At 37.4% G+C, this 21,597-nt stretch overlaps 1 protein-coding gene across 3 annotated transcripts in view; it reads right to left on the bottom strand.

Moving 5' to 3' along the window:
* Positions 1-2,368: 2,368 nt before the first annotated feature.
* mxd4 (MAX dimerization protein 4) overlaps positions 2,369-21,597 on the bottom strand; it is a 33,520-nt gene continuing 14,291 nt past the window's right edge. For 2 of the 3 annotated variants that reach the window (XM_079812940.1, XM_079812941.1), the window contains exons 4-6: positions 11,402-11,516; positions 8,678-8,837; positions 4,623-6,972 (exon numbers count right to left, since the gene is read on the bottom strand). In XM_079812940.1, the coding sequence (XP_079669066.1) occupies positions 6,815-6,972; positions 8,678-8,837; positions 11,402-11,516 (433 nt within the window). In that variant the 3' untranslated portion in view covers positions 4,623-6,814. Of the gene's footprint in view, positions 4,270-4,622; positions 6,973-8,677; positions 8,838-11,401; positions 11,517-21,597 lie in introns of those variants that run through there. The other variant, XM_079812942.1, reaches the window with a different exon arrangement.

Here is a 21,597-nt window from a genome sequence, read left to right as displayed (position 1 = left end):
AACCACTGTAACGTTAATGATAAACACAATTACCACACGAGGTCGTGCGCTACCCAAATAAATGCTTTTTCACTGCCTGCGACAAGAGGGCAAGCTTTTGTTGGATACAGTGTTGGGTGTAACTAGCTACTTAGGTAATTCGTTACTGTAATTTAATTACTTTTCCCTTGAAAAAGAAAAGTAAGGGATTACTCTGATTTTTTTCTGTAATTTAATTACAGTTATTTCTGATGTAGGCCTGTATAATATAATACAATAGTGCAATTAACATACAAATTTAAAGTCTAAATTTAAAATACATGTTTTATCCTTCTCACATTTGTAATACTGTAGTCAGTTAAGGCTGCTGCCTTTCTGATCACACCTCAGGAAAATAGCAATGCTATGCTCTATAGACAACTCAGAAATTGTACTGCATAAGGATACATTTTGTAAACTTTGATTTTCTTCAATAAAACAAAACTAATCAAATTATTTTACTCATTAACATTCTGAATATTAAACCTCATCATGGCTGGTTTATATCTTAAAAAACTGTGAAAAAATTTGCTGCACAGCAAGACATTAATAAATTTGATTACATATGAAACAAGTAATTTACATAATTTTCTCTATTTAAAATGCAAATGGACACGTTACTGCTTACCCCTGAGCAGCTGTATCACTTCACTTATTATCTTATATCTATGGGCTGTTTTGCCTTTATTTTGACACATGACTCATACTCATACATTTCTACTTCTAATTTCTTCATGCCAAGAGGATAACTTGAGTAAAAAAAAACTTTTTAGTGGTAAAACATTATATATATATATATATATATATATATATATATATATATATATATATATATATATATATATATATATATATATATATATATATATATATATATATATATATATATATATATATATACACACACACACACACACACACACACATACACTCACCTAAAGGATTATTAGGAGCACCTGTTCAATTTCTCATTAATGCAATTATCTAATCAACCAATCACATTGCAGTTGCTTCAATGCATTTAGGGGTGTGGTCCTGGTCAAGAGTCAAGACAATCTCCTGAACTCCAAACTGAATGTCAGAATGGGAAAGAAAGGTGATTTAAGCAATTTTGAGCGTGGCATGGTTGTTGGTGCCAGACGGGCCGGTCTGAGTATTTCACAATCTGCTCAGTTACTGGGATTTTCACGCCCAACCATTTCTAGGGTTTACAAAGAATGGTGTGAAAAGGGGAAAACATCCAGTATGCGGCAGTCCTGTGGGCGAAAATGCCTTGTTGATGCTAGAGGTCAGAGGAGAATGGGCCGACTGATTCAAGCTGATAGAAGAGCAACTTTGACTGAAATAACCACTCGTTACAACTGAGGTATGCAGCAAAGCATTTGTGAAGCCACAACACGCACAACCTTGAGGCGGATGGGCTACAACAGCAGAAGACCCCACCGGGTACCACTCATCTCCACTACAAATAGGAAAAAGAGGCTACAATTTGCACAAGCTCACCAAAATTGGACAGTTTAAGACTGGAAAAATGTTGCCTGGTCTGATGAGTCTCGATTTCTGTTGAGACATTCAGATGGTAGAGTCAGTATTTGGCGTAAACAGAATGAGAACATGGATCCATCATAACTTGTTACCACTGTGCATGCTGGTGGTGGTGGTGTAATGGTGTGGGGGATGTTTTCTTGGCACACTTTAGGCCCCTTAGTACCAATTGGGCATCGTTTAAATGCCACGGCCTACCTGAGCATTGTTTTTGACCATGTCCATCCCTTTATGACCACCATAAACCCATCCTCTGATGGCTACTTCCAGCAGGATAATGCACCATGTCACAAAGCTCGAATCATTTCAAATTGGTTTCTTGAACATGACAATGAGTTCACTGCACTAAAATGGCCCCCACAGTCACCAGATCTCAACCCAATAGAGCATCTTTGGGATTGTGGTGGAACGGGAGCTTCGTGCCATGGATGTGCATCCCACAAATCTCCATCAACTGCAAGATGCTATCCTGTCATTATGGGCCAACACTTCTAAAGAATGCTTTCAGCACCTTGTTGAATCAATGCCACGTAGAATTAAGGCAGTCCTGAAGGCGAAAGGGGGTCAAACACAGTATTAGCATGGTGTTCCTAATAATCCTTTAGGTGAGTGTGTATATATATATATATATATCCCACTCCCCTGTACCATTTCCCCCCCTATGTTTAGTTCCTAAAATGTCGTTAACCCAAATACAAAAAAAGACAGTAGCTACAGTCAATCCCCACAGAGCATGAGGACTAAAAACTATGATCTACACTACAAACCTATATTTTCACGACTGTTGCAAATAATGTAGACCCACTATGTATAAAAAATTTTAATTATTTATATTACAATACAAGAATACATAATACCTTAAGAGTGTGGGCTCAAACATAGCCAGCACCAGGTAAATATGTGTACATACACACAGACACACACACAAAGAGAAAAAAAATCACCTTTACAATATTATACAATATCTGACTGCATATTACTTGTTTTCTAAAAGGATTCTGTTCACAGGTCTCTGGCACAGAACCCTCCCTTTGCAGTCTTTCTGCAAGTTTTTCTCATGCTAAAACGCAAGCGTTCTGCGATCTACGCCACAATGCTGACCTGTCAACAAACCGCTCCATGAACACAAAACAAATAAAAGCAGGGGAGAGGAAAAGTGAGCAGAAAATATGGGTCACAACCCTATAGTCATATAAAGATATAAATCTGATATTACACCTGATGCCTCCCAAAATAGGGAGGGGTTAGAAAAATAAGTCTATGTCTAATAGAATCTATATGGCAGGAATCTTTTTTTTAAGGAAGGTTTTTCTTTCTTCTAGTGCTTTTATGTGTATAACAAAGGTAAAAGGAATTTTATATAGCTATATGTTTTCTTCTTGGTCATTCTGGTCAGTTCTTAGCCTTGACTCCCAGACTCATGTCTCCATGCCATCTAGCTTTCCTGCCACACAGACTTTAAGTAAGCTCTGCAGAAAGCTCAATCTGCAAGGCCTAACAAACACAAAGTATCATCACAACCTGCCATAATTTGTGCCTTGTTTTTTTTGATAGAACACCAGATCATAAGATCCTTAGACACCTGGCTCCTTTCACAATTATAAGTGTACCTGTCTACTGACATACACTCATTTTAGTGTTTTAAAGCTTTCAAAAACCCTGCAGCCCCTGAATAGCCCTGTTTCTGTCACAAGTATTTCTTCCACCACATTGGAAGCTGACTTTAGCTTGATTTCACATATTTGGCATGTGACGTGATTCTTAGATAATGCCAATGAAAGCTACAATCTCAAAGATTTGAAAAAATCTCATGCACAATTCTCTGAACTCTCGATCACATCATGTTAATGGGAGGTTCTGTGCAAGAGTTTTTTTTTAAACAATTCACTTGATCAACATACTGGAACACATTGAAAAAAAGAATAGTTTTGCTACAACAGTCAGGCATATCCATGACATAAATGTAAACTCTTCAATGAAAAAAAAAGATTAAAAAAGAGGATACAAATTAAATGAAATAAAATAAAAACATACTCCCTCCTTTCAGTGTTTGCAAGAGAATGGAGAGATAAAATAAAAATAATATTAAGAATTAAAAAAAAAAAACTCAATGGGTTGGTCACAATATGCACCATAGTATTGAAACAGTGCTGCTTACCAATACACCCAGTCTCCACCCCTTTACAAACAAAATAATAAAATTGCTGTATCTTTGCTCTTATGGGCAGAGGATCAAATACTACAATCACTTTCAGCACACTTTAACACTAAAACAGGAACTACCATTGGGAGAGGTTGTGGAGGACTCGAGCTGCCATTAAGGATTGATTCCAATGCTCTTCTCCCAAGGTCTTCCACTTCATTGTTTGAAATAAACAAAACACACCTTAGGCATAAGGACAATAAAGGACAGCTATTATAAAATGAAAAAATAAAACAATTAAAAAATTAAAAGAGCCTCAAGGGCAGAGTTGACTAGAAAATGCTTTTCAATGGGGTTAGACGAGCTGCCACAGAGGAGCTGACCAGTGTCGCTGATATGGATGTTGCACGGCAGAATGGATAGCATGTTTTTGGAGAATTAAAAAATGGAGGTCAGAGGTGACTAACCAATGTTCCTCGTCACTTTGTGCCAAAGGCCAAAGAAGAGTCTATTCTGAGGATGGAAGCTGCGGGGTGGCTGGAAAGTTGTGGTTCTGGGCAGGGCTGGAGGGATGTGTCAAGGAGACGGGGGAGAGGAGGAAAAGGGATACGACCAGTTAAGGCACAGCATGACAATTGGAGATAAGGGACAAACATTATCCTGGCCTCATGTTCTGTCATATATATATATATATATATATATATATATATATATATATATATATATATATATATATATATATATATATATATATATATATATATATATATATATATATATATATATATATATATATACACACTCTTCTATTTGTCTTTTAATCAAGGACTATTTAGGGAAATATGATACAAAAGCTACTACAGAAAATATAAACTATACTTGTCACCAGAAATCTTTTTTTTTTTTTTTTGGCTTCTTTTTTCAAATGTACATTTGCTTATTTTTCCCATTTATTTTGGTCTAGCCAGTTATAAGACTGGGACTGTCTGAAGAGTTGAAATTCCCAGCACAGAGAACTTTCTTTTTTATATGGAATATTGCACACTGCACTGCATATACTGTATACTGCTGAAGAATAAAGGCATCAAAAATTATTGCAAGTAAATTAAAGGGAAAGACATGGGACTAAAAGCATCAATCTAATTTTCTGATAGTACCAACACCTCGGCAAAGAGCTTTTCCCATCCCTACACCTTCACATGTACAGTCATGCAGTTTTGACTTGTCAGTTTGATTGCTGGCCACGGCCACACACACACACACACACACACACACACACACACACACACACATTCTTGTACATCTATCTTTATGAGGACATTCATTGGCCCAATGCAATCTCTATCTCTTTGTCCTAACCCTACCTATCATAACTAAGTGCCTAACCTAACTCTTAACCTTATTATAACCTTATCCCTAAAACCAGGTCTTGACCCTCAAACAGGCATTTAAAAGGGTCTCAGAAAGTGAGGACCGGACAAAATGTTCTCACTTTACTCTCTTTGTCCTCACTCCGCAGGTCTTAAACTGGTCCTCCCAAAGATAGATGTACAGGTACGTACAGGTACACACACGCAAACACACTCTAAACAAAACGGGTGAAATGTTGAATAAAACGACTCATCTTCTCAAGTCTTTCAGGCTTGGTCCAGAATCATTTCACTGCATTAGAAAGCTGTAGCTTTTCAAGTTTATTGCTACATCATTTACTATTTAAAGTATTAGCAAGACTACTAGTGATGCATTTGGACAGCCCCATTTCTTTGTTCCTATCGTAACTGAGTGCTTAAATTAATTACATAAATAATCATATTTAATCAGATATTAAAATTCTTTCTTATTTCACAAAAAAGTAACCAATTAATGAACTTCATCGTCAATTTAACTGCATGTTTTTTTTCCTATTAATGTGTCTAATGCTATGACTTGCAGTTTCAAGAAACACAAGAATGATTTTCAAGCCCATTATGCAAAATTAACTGGCACACAAGCAAGCTCTATTCCTAAAACTAGCAAGCTGCCTAGCTAGACAACATTTGTAGGTATTTTAGTCAAACTTCCAACTTTTTGGAACAGCTGCATTTACATTGCAATGCTTAATGCACAGATGTGATCTTTTGATAATTTCCAATTTTTAGTCCATCTTGTTTACAATCACTTAAGACAGGACTTGTAACGACTTGTAACTTATATCTACAGATCGTTATAAAGAAAGTAGTGCGGTAGGTTATTTGAATGAATTAGATAAAGAGATTGTACATGTGATTTACTTGCGTCTTGTTTACACAATGAAGCTGCGAGTTTAATTGCTTCAAAAACAGCAATGTTATCACCTTGTTGCTGAAAAATATAACGTAGCTTTCAGTAGTGAAGATGTTTTATTGATAAAATTCACAGGGCAGCGGATCAAAACAAGATTCGGTGTTCCTGTGTATGTACAATCTCTCATTTATTTGAGTTTTTCACTCAATAAAAGAAGTTGCAAGTTTTTGTGTGAGCGGGCTTGGAATTCCAATGGGAATCGGACATATATGATTAAAACCACATTTGGAAGGGGCTAAGAACCGATACAAAAAATGGATCTTGCGTGGATTATTGTGTTTACACGTTTGCAACAATATCTGATCTGTGTCATGTGACTTAAAACAGCCAAAATGTATAACGCAAAATCATACTGTCTTGTGAAATTTAATTTGTAAGGCTGGAATACACTACACGACTATTTGAGACGTGCTATTTAAGTGATGCACATAAGCGAGCCTTTATAATTGTGATCACTTTTAGGTAGGATACTGCCTTAGATGACAGGACTGCCTATGTAGATGATAGACAGCAAGACAGTTACTAGGTTTTGAAACAGAGCCACAGTTTCACACAGCAGCAGAACAGACAAGTTAAAACTGCATTACCACACCACAAGTTCTTACTAAAACCACATATTGCTTGTCTGTGTATATTTGTGGGGTTCGGGGGAGGGGGTATATAAAGTGTTGCAAGGGTTGAGAGGGGAGAAAGTTTTCTGAGGAATGGAAATCAGCCAGGTGTTTCCTGCCAGCCGGGAGTGGCTGATGGGTATGGAGGTGACACACTGTTGTAGTCTGACACGGTCTAACAGATGTGAGCCTGTAATCTGTGGGAATGTGAATGGTGGCCTCCATCACTGGAGCTGCTCTGCAGGCTGTAGTGGTCCTCACCATCGCTAACACTGTCCACACTATCACCCTCACCTGGCATGAACTCCATTCCCTCTATGTCAATGTCCACTTCTGTGAACACATAAAAATATAATCTCATTAACAGTGATTTTTACACATGAATCAATGATCCCAAGAATAAAGGAATATTCTGTGTTATATTAAACCTAATGTCTTTGGGTGGCAAATATAAGATTCTGTCGATTACCACAGACAATAATATATATATATATATATTATATATATATATTAGGGGTGTAACGGTACACGTATTCGTATCCAACTGTTTCGTTACAGGGCTTTCGGTTTGGTGCATGCATGTACCGAACGGTTTCCGAATACAATCTTTAACAGTTAACAGTCGGCTTGTTTTAAGCGCGGAACACACTTCAATCCGAGTTCCCACACGAACATATTAAGTATTCAGCTTATTTTATCACAAAATAAAACTGCCGTTTTGACGCTCTTTAAAGTGGCGTGCGTGATCACTGATCACAATTCAAGCGACCGCGCGTGAGCGCGATCATCTGTGAACGCGATCGATCATCTCTTCCTAAAGAGTAAACATGAATGAACATCTGAAGGTATGTTGAGGATACATTACAACTTACTGTCAGGTATCATATGTGGTATAATCGCTCAATCAGTGTTTCAACGGCGGAAAGACCTCAATATAACTGCTTGTAAACTAAACAATGTCATAGCATCCCATTTACCTCAGGCAGTCATTCAGTGTCCACAAAATGTATTGACTAGAGAAATCAACTCTTTCCCTAAATATATGCACTATATTAGTCTATATATATTCATTATATTCTACATAACCTGTTAGGGATGTCTTGATTATTTAATGTATGAAATAAACCTGTCATGAAAATGACAGACACTGTGTAGCCTATAAATGATTATATTTCAACAACGAATTGGAGAAAAAACGATTAAGTTATTGCAAAAACTGCCTTATGTGAAGTTTACATGTTTGCGTACAATGTTATTTGGGTGTTGATTATTATACCTAAAAATAAATAGCAACTGAATTTAGGCTAATAGTTTGGGCTCTGTGTAATATTAATGTGCAAGTAAGGGCTCCCTATATAGTTTACAGCAATATCTTCAATAAACTTTTAGTTATAATTTAATTCATTTAAGGACAGACACTTTTTTTCTACTAAACCACTGTTTAATAAAAATAAATAAAAAGCAATTTTGTAAAACTGCTGTACCGAACAGTGACTTCAAAACCGAGGTACGTACCGAACCGTTTTGTGTACCGTTACACCCCTAATATATATATATATATATATATATATATATATATATATATATATATATATATATATATATATATATATATATATATATATATATATATATATATATATATATATATATATATATATATATATATATATATATATATATATATTAGCGCAAGAACATTAAAATATTCAAAGGCTTTCTGATTTTTTTTTTTCATTCAGCTTTGCACTTAAATTGTAATGCTAATAGTATAATTTGTAATGAAAATGTTAAAATTAAAATAAAAAGTCTGGACTTTACTGTATGTAGATTAATATAGGTAACATTTTCTGGAATCAACTATGGTCAAACAGCCTGTGTAGTACATAGGACATACACAATATGTGTAGCATGTGTAACAGTATGTGTAATTGCTGCAAGTGTAGAACTTAATTTTGTTTTTAAAGGTTTCATTGGATGTATTTCCACATACATCATGTATTTCAGCATACATCAGGATATTTCAACTGTGCTGTACCTTGCTCAGAGTCAGTGGAGATGGTGGAGCCCATGCTGTCAGTGCGAATGCGCTCTAAGCCCTGTACAGAGAGCTGCTCCAGACGCCGTTTGAGGTAGCGATGTTCTCTCTGCAGTTGCTCCTTCATGTTTAGAGCCTTCCTGTCCTGTTCCTCCAGCTTCTGCAGAGCATATGTTTCCACTGATCAAACCACAGAGCACAGAAACACCACACTGCATGACATGACATGTATCATCTACAGTCAGCTTGAGCATTCACAGTGCAAGAAATCCACCATTTTTGTGAGCTAATAAAGCGAAGCAATCACATTAACAGAAAGACAGGTCTATGGTGCTAACAGGAAACCAGAAGGCGTAAGCTGAAATACTGTAACAAACAGGAAAGAAACAAAAGGTTAACAGAGACACTGTCTTAGTCTTGTCTCTGTTCCACAGTGACAGATTGTTGAACACATTTTATTCCACTGAGGCTTACACCCTTTTTCATGAGGCAAATTTAAATGAGTTAGTGACATATGATAAAATCGAAATCTTAGAAAATGTAAAAACATTTCAATTGACACTAAATATGTCACAAGTTTTCTTACACCTAGAAAACATGTGCCTGTAGACGACCTAATAATTATTTTTTTAAATATTTGAGTATATTTAAAGTAAAAAAAAAAAAAAAAGGTTATTCATTCACGAATGCATCATTTTCCCCCTGCATGTATATACATGATACATGTCTTAGTCCTATCAATGTTTTTTGTATTTTTTTTTTTATACATATATTTAGTCAACCTACAGTATCCTGTTTTTTGTTTGGTCAAGTTTTAGCTGAGTAAAAGTCTCAAAACTGATCATGATTTTATTTGAGAAATTTCTTTTTACATTTCATTATAATTATTGCACGTTCACCTATAAGCACAAATCAAGACACGGTCAACTAACATGCACGGTTTATTCTACTCAATTACTCATCTATTTTCCTGATTTAAAATATTTTCATATACATTAACACACTCTCTACATTATGAAAACTGGTAAAACTCAAAAACATCTCTCAAGCTAAAACAGTGCATTTCCTAATAGTAATTCCAATAATTACAATTTGTGTTCAAGTTTTTCTATAAAAACAACAACAAAAAACATTATGTATTACCACAAAGATATGGATGCACATTATTGAATTTTTGCCAATATTTTTCAAAAAAAATTCTGGCTGATAGCCAATATACATATACACATATCATTTTTTTCTTTGTATGGAAATAACACCAAGTCTTTCCTGTGTAGGTATTATGAATGAATATTTATTTTATTTCAGTTAGGCTATGCTCACAATGCAAGCCTTAGTGCTCAATTTTGATTTATTGCTCAGATCCGATTTGTTTGTATTTTTTTATTTGGCTGTTCACATTATTTTTAAATGTGGCCATTACCAGATTCGAGTCTGAACAGCTCATGATCCTGAACTGGCCCGCATGAGCAAAATAACAGTAATAAAAACAGCACTCAGCACGGAATTATATGGAAGTAAACACGGAGCTCACTGAAATCTACATTTACAAGTGATGTGCCGCGGAAGCCAGCAAATCTGTGCACAGCCGATAAGGAGTACACAGACAAGGATAAGGATGAGGAAAGCAAAAAAGTTTTGTTACGTTTTGCTTGTATAGAGCTGTCACCACAATACTTAAGTATAAAAGCTCACCATCCCTCCACTGACTAACTTCACTGCTGTCTACCATATTCACAATCTTTGGATTGACTCCCATCAGCGCTGAATTGTGACGAATGTTGATCTAGAGTGGCGTAAAAGTTGAATTCCGATATGACGGTTCAGACTGAGGTTGCATTGCACAACATCAGACCTGTCTCTGATTTAGAACCATACATGGAAGTGGCCCGTTATAAAAAAAAACAGATCCGAGTCGCATATGAGCAAAAAATCGAGTACATTGAAAGCTTTGAAAATAACAACAATAAAATCTTTTTTCAGACAGATACAGTTGTAACCTAAATGTAGATGGTCTACAGCAATGGAGTCATCAACACATGAAGCGCAGGTGGCGTGACTTCAGTTGAAGGATGCCGCCTTTAGCCTCAGATAAAAATTCTACAATTCTTTTAGAGCTCCTTGGATTCAAGTTATTTTCATCATCTGTTTGAGAAAAATATATTACAGATTAATAAACTGTATTTATAAATGTTTTATTTATCATGTAGGCTATAGCTTCTGACCATTAAATCAAATCAGATTCATGATTTTATGACATTTATGACATTTACACAATTACTGTTTGCTTTATTGACTAACAGAAGTAACTATATCTTGTTTGTGTATTTTACATTTAATTTGATTAGCCTAACAAGTAGACCTACAGCTCCCCTATGAATAAATACAACTTCCTGGGCAGGCACTAGGACCTTAGGGAGGCTGCTGCAGCCAGATTGGGCAGATTTCCACCAGGTAAAACCAGGCAAAAAATGTATCCATTCAAGAGAAATGCTCTGATTTGGGGATTTAATTTGACTATGACTAAGACTATGATTTTAAGAATAATTTTAACCGTGTTAGGAACTGTGGGTCATCTGAGTTACAACATGGAGAGTGACATGAACTTCCTGTAGACAGTTCCTGATTAACTTCCCCTCTGACTGTCACTGCTTTAAGCTGCTCTAACCTCTTAACTGTTGTGTAAACAAAGATATTGTCAGAAAGATGCTGATTTGTTTGTACCTTGATGTGCATTCTGGCACGTTTGAGCAGGCTCAGTGTGGTGTGACGGGTGCTATCAGGACCCAAAGGCACAAGCTGTTTCAACTGCTCCAGGTACAATCGCAGTTTGGCACGTCTGCAACAAATAAAGAACAGGTTGAATAGGAGTATTAGCGATAAATTAGAGATAAATTTAGAACTTAGAGACTGATTCAGGATGCTGCTTTGGGCTGCTAACACAAAGGTTGCAGGTTTGAATGCATGCAGGGATGACCGAGGAACTAGATTGAAATTGCAACTTTATACAAGTGGACTGTTTCTGTAATTAATTTAAATATAAATTAACCAAGACTCTGCAAAAAGACTCCACGGGGCTCCACAGATACTAAGACATGTCATGTAATACCACTGAAATGTATTGTTTAACCTATGTGTGGATTTATGTTGACAGAAGACCTGTCAGTATTGAGTGGGACAAAATGTTCAGTCTAAAGGCCCGATATACTTCAAGCTAAATCGAAGAACGAACTGATGTGACATCATTTCGAGTTCATTTTGGGAGTTTGAAACAGCTTGCCAAAGCGAACTTTCAGGAAAAATTTGCTCTGGCTGGTAAACACCTTTGTACTACCATCCGTGGCGATTACTTAATATAGGTATGTGTGCGCTGAGGCTCTGCCTTCTTTCATCTTTTCCACTTCATGTCTTCTGTTCAATCCGTGGAGATCAGACATCCGAGAGTGATAACATGAACACACTGGAGAGCAGCTTTGTAGTAGAAAATGAAGTTGTACTTCTGATGAAATGAGACACGGACAGTGTTTTTCATGTTTAATACGGTAAAGTTGCTCGATTTTAATCAATCTATTGTATAAAGTGCTATATAAAGAAATCTGACATGACACTATTAGAGTGCCAAATTGTAGAGCTTGAGTAAACAAACATATCCACATTGCTATGAGATGCTTTTCCTATGCTTTAAATAATGCTTTATTTTGTTATTGAGAGGAAAGCGTGCAGCACATATTTACATCTAACTGTCGCTCTCAGCAGTGTGGGTGGTGTTGGATGTTCGATAACAATATACGGCTGCTCACGTATGACTCAGATATGAGAAAGAAAAAGAACTTTGCCATTAGCATTTCAGGGCCTTAAAGCTACACTATGTAACTTTTCCATCCACTAGAGGTCGCCTGTTCAAAACAAAGGCGTAGTTTGATGACGCCATGTTTGAGCGCAGAATCTTGGGACATGTGGTCTTCACCTCACAGCCGGTGGAAAAGAGTCAGGATAGGACTCGGGCAGAAACCATGGTCATGGATGCGATTATTAACATTACTGTACTATGAAGCAGAGCAGGACCGAGTGTTGTGGAGCTGAGCAAGGCCGCAGGAGCGATTGAAGAACGGGACTGTTATTATGGCATATTACGGCGCCACTTTCTCTTTTCCTGTCATGAGTATGAGGTAACGCAACTCTGTTTATCGTATTAGATATATCTGAGTGTGTTGAAAAGGAAGTTATGACGTTCGCTCAGCGGCTGCTATGACACTTGTTCACACTGCAGTGAGAGTCCAGCGTTTCTGCTAAATAAAACCGGAAACCGAGAGTAACACAGATATGACGCAATCGACAGGCGACTCCCTCAAACGCATAGCTCACACGTCCAGGTTCCTTGGTTAAAATAGCAATTTCTCACGATTTACAAATAGTTGGAAACATTTGGGATATTCTAAGTACTCAACTGAACAAAATATATAACACTGGCCTAGTGGTTTTTGGATATTTTACTGCAAAAATCTTACATAGTTCACCTTTAAAGGTCTATTCACACCAAACCAAAAAATGTAATAAAGCAGACCAATGGTTGAAACTAATATTTGTTGGGATACATGAAAAGTAAATTCATGCCATATCAAGATAAATGTACAAACAGTGAGAAGTCTTAGTGGTGTTGTACTCTATATCAGAATTCTCAATTAAGACATTGCCTTTTTGTGTGCAAAGAAAAAGGAAATACTGTTCTCTGTCTTTAATTTATCTATGATTTTGACATTACTCACATACTTGTGTCTTTTCCACTTAAAGTATATAAAATATAGCTGTAGAAGGAGTTATCAAGATGATTGCTGAATAAACTGAATTGCCTCAAATAGACTTTGATAGAGCCCAGCAGAATGAGTTGACAGAGGCAGACTGGGGCTCTAATCTGGAGGAAGTGACCCTCTTTGGAGAAAGAGGCTATTGACTGCAATGTGTTCAGCAAGGCCAGCCCTTTTACACCTCTCAAAAGGAAGAGAGAGAGAGCGAGAGAGAGAGAGAGAGAGAGAGAGAGAGAGAGAGAGAGAGAGAGAGAAACATTACTAAAGCATTACTTGTTTACAAATGTGAGTGATGTGAAATGGAAGTGGATGGAAATGTATTTCTGTGGCTTTACATAACCCAACCGGAGAAACGTGATGAATGACTCTACAATTTACTTGACAAATGCACACGTAATAAAGTTCCACTTATACTTATTTTTTACTTTGCTGCTCCTCTTCATTATCTTCATTAAAGTGGGCTTATAACAAAGAGCTGAAGCCTTACAATGTTTGTGGAATAAAAAGCAATCAAGTCCACAATAAATGTGTGTATGTGAAAGCTAAAATGTAAAATGTAACAAAATAATATTTATTTATAAGACTTCTTGTTTTCTGCACGAACTGCTACGAAGTCAAGTCTCTTTTGCAATCACACTGCTGTACTGATCAGAACAACATCTCAACAGCAGTTAAAGAAAGCCCGGGGAGTAAACTATAAAATATAGTGTGCCTGCTAACACAGAGGCTATTTGCATACTCTGTGAATGAGGAGCATGAGCTAAACTAACAGGGCACTGTATCTTGAGCTTTTTTGTTTTTCACAGCAATAGTGCACATATATAATTTCAATTAATAATGGTGCGACTTTGCATGCAAATACATGTACCTTTCTAACTGAAATATCCGATAAGGTTTCAACCCTGATATCCAATACGGTTTGAAAGCTTGATCTCACTGAAAGTGCAGTGATCCGATTTCTGGGTTAAACAGCACAAGTCAAGTCAGTTTTATTCGTATTGCACCTTTCACAATACATAATGTCCCAAAGTAGCTTTCCAGAACATGGAGATTTAAAGCCCACAGTGAAGACAGTGTAATTTGTAGTAAGGGACAAGGTAAGGAATAAATATTATATATTTGTAATCATTAAATATTTTTCATATATTTTGTAATATTATTTACAATTCTTAAATATTTTGTCACAACTTGATGTTATTGTGTACAATCCAAAAGAAAATGTGTAAAATAGATGCCATTTATGAAATTACATTGATTAGTATTGCTAAAACTGGACATAAATGCTTTGCTTTTGGTGTATCTGTCCATTAGAATTTACAATTGTGGCTGGCTTTTACATCCTTCTCTCAGCATTCACCACAAACAACCTCCACCTTTGCTGACTTTGACACTGTAAACTGTAGCATATGTGAGCTGTATTTCAGTGTTCATGAACTGTATTTCAGTGTTCACAGAGCAGCCTGGTTTGTCTCACTGCCTTCCAGCCATGCGCATGATTACATGTGCGTGAAGATGTGCAGTCATTCAGGTCGTTGTTGAATGTCAGGTTAAATTCCTTCAAAACAATAACAAATGAAGGCACTTTTACATGACTGAAAATAGACAAATACAAATCAATTGCAATTACTGTACAACCGTACAAAGTGAGCTGCTCAGAAAAGTTCCACCTGCAGATCTGAAAATGATGCTGGGTAACCACCCATGAAGTACAGGCACAGCACGAATTCCATTTCAAATGCCTACAGTAAATTTGCAGGTTCAGGCACATCTTCAGTGAACTGGATTATTGTGTCAACACAGATCTTTGCTGACCATTCCAGCATAGAGATACTCTTTAAATGCAGGCTACTGACTAGGGATGGGCCAGGATGTTCCACCATCCAGCAATTTATTTTAAAAGATTGAATAGTTTAGATTTAGGCTTAGATTTAAAATACGCCCAACCCTACCACTACGGTGCTTAACATGATGTGAATGTATGTCACATTGTCCAGTATGTTGGGACGGGGGAACTCCAACTGATAGAATGTGATCTGTAGCACAATACTATGATCTCTCGTTGAAGCAGATCTATATAAATACTAATTTGAAATCATGGAATGGTAATGAAACTTAAATGGTAATTCCCTTTTTGATATTATATTTTATATGTCACTATATATTTAAATGAGACTTCCACTAGAGTTGCCACGATTACTGGAATTTCTAACTTTGATATGATAGCTTGAAAAATATCTATATTAGATACCACAGAGAAAACTGCCATATATTCTGCTATAGATTTTTGTATTATCTATTTATTTATTTTTTTGATAATATGGGTAATTTTGTTGCAATAGGAAGGCTTTATTTGAAACTTTGAATTTACAAAAAAGACAAGTAAACAAACATTAGTAAAATAAGAATAAAAAAGCAAACAATAGCACAAATAAATACAATAGAATAAAAAGACATTAAGGAGGGTTTAATAGTAGTATTTGTGTAAGAAATACTACAGAAATTAAAGTAATCAAGTAAAATAACACTGGATAGTTTTAATTGTAAAATTAAATACTCATTAAAGCTTACAATTAAAGTTACAAAAGTTATTTAGTCAAGAGCAAAAAATGACTTTCTCTTTGTATTTTGTTCTCTGACTAACATGACAGACAGCAGCAGGTTTATTAGGCTGCTGTCACTTTAAGAGCTTATGCATGGATCCAATATACTGTTACAGTTACACAACATGTGTTTCTTTCTTAACTATTTACATTCCAAAACTGACTGTTTATCCGAATACTTGCCAAACCGGGCATTTTGACATACTTTTGTGTGCGTGACTGTTTAAGCGCAATAAGCCAGGAACACTAATTATATTCGGTACTTGCGAGCTGTTTGAGAGGAACCACTGTGGGGTGATTTTGGTGTGAGCACTTAACATGCAGGAATGAGTAAATTATGCACAATACCCGCAACCCCCATGCCAAAATTCAGGACCTGTAACACCAACACTATTCAACAAGAGCTAATGAGACGAGTGAGAGGGGTGTGTGTCAAAATGACAATTTGCCGTCAGAGAGAAGAGAGTGAGAATGAGCAGCTGGTATCGGTGTATCGATACTGCAGAAAAGGAGTATTGGAATCGTTTCAGATATTTCAGTATCAATACATATCAATATATTTTTGATACACTAACACTAACTTCCACTGACAAATTGTCGCTAAACTAATGACTTTTACTAAACTAATAACATTTCAGACCAAGCCATTGTACCTCCTTTTATACCTAAAGCTCCTGATGAGTCAGAAGAGTGAAGCAACTCTAAAAATGAAGGAGGCAGAAAAAAAGGAAGGAGCAGACATGAAGTAATAGTGTGGAGGGTGCCTTCCATCTCTGCTCTGTGTAACAGACAGAGCAAGAATGTGTCTTGTGTCATGTGTACATGTGTCTTCACTCATGACATCAGCAGCACAGCATCAGTGGAGTTTTCCAAAGCAAGAAAAAACACGTCCAAACTGAAAACTCGATTTTTCAACCACAAACACATAACAAAATCAAATGCTTACTAAAAATATATTTTAGCATCTATGGTCCCCTTTTACTGTGCCAGCCAAGCAGTGATGTTGCCTTAGCAAACGCAACTAAAAAAAACTAAAATTAGAAAATTATCATGCATTCACTTAGCCTGACAAGCCAGACCCACATCAAGATGTTTGGTCTGGAAACTCACCATTGACAGGGCTCAATCCGAGGAGCGGGATAAACAGTTGTCTGTCAAATGCCCTCTGCACGCAATTGGATAGCGCCACAACCAACCGAGGCAGAGCTAACGTTAGTTGACAGATTAAACTCTGAATACATCTTCCTTTCTTACGAATGACTTAAGTGCCGTTCTTTGCTCAAAGAAAAGCTTAACTCCAAGTCTTCCAGAGTAGCGGCCAAAACCATTTTGAAAGACGCTGGTCGTCAGCTTCTTTGTTTACCTGTAGCACGCAGAATCTCCGCAACTCCGCTCCGTCATCATGTTAAGCCCGCCCACCGACTCTACACACGCTGTGATTGGCCTGACCAGAGTTTGGTTTTTCCAGCTCTGAGGTCTACCGAGAGTTGCTAGACTACACTCGCGGCAAAATAAATTTTCTGCCGCTAGGGTGCGTCTAGATTTCTAGGCTAGCATTCACTCCATTGGCACCCCTAAGTTACTGATTAAGCAAGCAACACTCTTCAAATCACATATTAAATTGATTGCTCTGCACAGGTGATGTCTTACACATTATTTCAGAAATAAACACAAATGTGGCTGGATAAATCAAAGATCTAAGAAATAATTTAAGCAGATCTGAAACCAGGTTCCTCAGACACACCAAGACCCTTGATAGTTTTAGTGTGCTCTAATAGACGGTCCTCTTCAATTTAGGGATGCACTTAGTATCGGTATCGGCTCCGATCCGCCATTATTTGCCGGATCGGGTATCGATCAGAAAGGACCGATCCAAATCCGATACTGTGCATATAATATTCTGTCTTATTGTTAAGCCCCAGTGCCCCACAAAATGCACACAAAACATTATAAAGCATCATCAACGCTTCGTGTACTATATTAAGTGTTCTGAAGCCATTCCATAGTTTAATGTGAGGTACAGATGAATATTTAATCATTAAAGGGGTGGTAAAACACATTCTTTTGAAGGCTTGATTGTGTTTGTGGGGTGCACTGTAACATGTGTTCATGCTTCGTTTTAAAAAAATTGCCTTATTTTTCATATATTTTATCTTTATTCTACACTGCTCTGTCCCTCCTTGTAAAAACGGTCTGATGGTTTCCGTGTTGTATGAAGCCAGTCCCTCAAAAATACGCGATGGGCTCTGATTGGTTAGCTGGCCCAGTGTGTTGTGATTCGCTAACCGCCTAGTGCACGTTTGTCGGAAACGTCACGCCCCTTACCTTTACCGGTAGACTGTGCTTTGGGTAGTATTAGAAACAATGGCGTCAATAAAACCATACCAATCTGAGCCCGAATCAGACCCAGACAATTTTTGTGAAGATGATCGAGCAGAACCTGTTCAGTCCTCAAGAGTAAAGACTGCGGATCTATAGTGATCGCTACTGAATGGCACCGTTACTTTTGTATTTTTAGAACGATTATAGCCAAATATCTGTCGCACAAACTATTAACACAAAACGAACACTAAACATTGGCTTTACTATAGTAGCCAAATAAAACACAGAACCATGTTTAGCATTCCCGTAGATAAATAATACATAAAAGCTCTAATCAAAGAATAATTTACACTAATGCCAAGTTCGCTGTTGAGATTTTTAAAAAAAGTTTGTAACATTAGGTGTTTGTCGGATAACGTTAAGTATGAATGAGCGTTGTCATCTGTGTACTTCCTTGCTACAACGTACAATTAACAATACGAACCATTACAGGAAAACACATTGACGAAAAATAAATCATACTTACAGGTTGTGGCCCGTAAACAGCTTCTGTTTTTAAATCCGTCTTTCAGGACAAGCCCGTGTGCGAATCCTGCATTGAACTCGTGAAGATTGTGGAAGCTTTTCTCCATGAAATGTGTAGCGGGAGCCGCGCTCGTGTATTGCAAATACAGACGAATATTGTGTCACATTTTCCGGTCTTCTCCTCCGACCCCTGTCTGTCTCGTGCTTTGATTTATGATGGGCAGCATATATCTGCTGCAAATGCGACCATGTTCCCCTCTGTCTCATACACACATGCATATAACATGTTGTATGTTAAACGCACTGCAACGCACCCCCGTCCCTAGGAAGGCTGAACAAAGTGGACCTGCAACCCGGATGAAAATAACAGCGTGTCGTCGGCATTGCGGCAACAACAATCCAGCCTACCAACTATACCACAACAACGGAGCTGCGGGGAAGCAGCGATACAAAATGGCCTTGCCCCCCCCTTATTTAATATTCTCGGAGGAGGGGTTTATGTAAATATTGGGGCTGGTGATGTCAGCAACCCTGGAGGAATGTCTGTAGTCCCTACTGGCCGTTTGCTGTAGTCCTTAGAAATTGATTTCTTTAAAAGCAAATATCTCCCTTTGCTTTAAACTTTGAACGTTGTAACTTTGCAGATGTTGTTTATGCTCAGACAGCAACATTACACACTAGCTAAAGTTAGAGAAGTGAAATCGTGGTTTACCACCCCTTTAAATTCAAGTTCACGTGAATGCTTCCCTCCTGTGAGCGATCGCGTTCGGTTACGACAGTCAACACGATGAAACTCTCTCCAAGATGATTCAATGCTCCTGTTATTATGCTTGATCTGTAGAAAATGCTCTATGGTTTCGCATAACTTGACTTTATCTTGCTGGAGTTTAATGCTGTAAATCGTGTTAACATTACTTTCTAACGGGTGTCTGTTAGATCACAACACTGGACTAGAGATTGTGTTGTTCTTCACACACGGTAACTGAAGTGTTAAATGCTTAAAAGAAACGCCTCAATAAAACATTGCATAGATAGATACCCTACGCATCGATATATCTTCCCTTTGTGTTTTCAAGTTGAACTTTTCAATGCGGAGGAAGCGGCGTGCTGCGACTAAAAGCTGCGTTATACATTTAAAATAAATGTATTTTAATTTCTTAGTATAGGCCCTATTTCTAGAAAGAGGGACATACCCGTGAATTCCAGCTTCACCTTTCGCGTTTTAACACTCGGTGGCACCGTGTCGAATGTGGACGAGGTCGAACTGGAAGCCATATTAATCTTGGACTAAATAGGAGTTAAAACGAAATCGGAATTGAGAGGAAGAGAAACTAAATTCACTGGATGGTCATATACCTTTTAACCGCTAGATGGGGGAAAATATCACACAGTGTAGCTTTAAACAAAACTGCATTGGTAACGGATTGGTATCGGCCGATACTCAGAATTTTAAAGATCGGATCGGTTCTGAAAAAATGGTATCGGTGCATCCCTACTTCAATTTAAACCAATATGATTTCAAACCACATATTTTGTGTTTGTCCCACCATCTCTTTGTTAATACTGACATATATTTGGGGTAATTCACATATGAAAGGTACTGCCGTCTGAACCATAGCCTTGTGGGCAGATATTCGGGCAACTTGAGTTCGAGTTTGGGTCTTTTTCCAAACGTACTACCCTCTCTCCCCTCATGTTACTTCCTATCTATTATTATACACATCAAATGAACAGTCTGGTATTAACTCCTCCCCGCCAACATTTTAAAAAAAAAGTTGCTAGCCAACGCCAGCATTTTTGATAACGTTTTATTCTAGCTTCATGCATTCTTTGTTTTATCAACACTTGAATGTGGGTAAGTTTTAGACTGGGTAAACCCAGCCCGATCTGCCGGCGATTTGATTTCGCCCTGCAGCTCAGGCTGGAAACCTGTACATTTTTATATCCTGCTTCTGTTACAAATCTGCGGGGACCAATCACAAACTGGCTTGTCCACTTGGCGGGTTTAACACGATCACGACAGAGAAGTGACGGCAAGCAGCTTTTTGTTTACATTCAACATGGCGGCCACAGAAGCGCAGCAACCCGTTGATGCAGCTGTCGCTGGTGTTTTAAAAGATTTCAAAAGGCAAGTTTTCTTTGAAAAACGGAACAGAAATTTGCCCTGGAACAATTCCTACAAAAGAAGGATGTGTTTGCCTTACTACCGACCGCTCTGCAAAGTCCGTCACCCGGATCGTTGGTCTGATTGGTTGAAGGAATATTCAATTGCGTACAGAGTCATTTGAACTATGCCCGTTGATCACGCCTCTTGTGCAGTAGAAAATACAGAGCAGACTCCCCAGACTAATGTTCAATCTTAAAAGACTGAGCTTGGTGATAGCCAGAGTTTCATGAAAGAATTTCATTATAAGTTTCATAAAAAGGCAACTTTTTAAACAAAAAGCCCCCCACACACACACTACAATGTGCTACAATGTGCAATGCTTTTATTGCAATGTGCAATGCTTTTATTGCTCGTTTCTGCTCCTGTGTTTTGATCCAAAGATTCTGTACTCTTTCAGATGTTTCATAATAGTGCCCCCTACCGTAAAAAGGCCCTTTCACACCGGACGCGTAACAAAAAAGCGAAGCGAAAAAGCTAATATTTTGCGTGCGAATAGTTTGC

This window comes from Gobio gobio (genome assembly GCF_949357685.1).
Source record: "Gobio gobio genome assembly, chromosome: 3".
Lineage (NCBI taxonomy): Eukaryota > Metazoa > Chordata > Actinopteri > Cypriniformes > Gobionidae > Gobio > Gobio gobio.
Note: the sequence above shows the minus strand (reverse complement) of the source record. Positions and strands in the feature narration are given on the sequence as shown.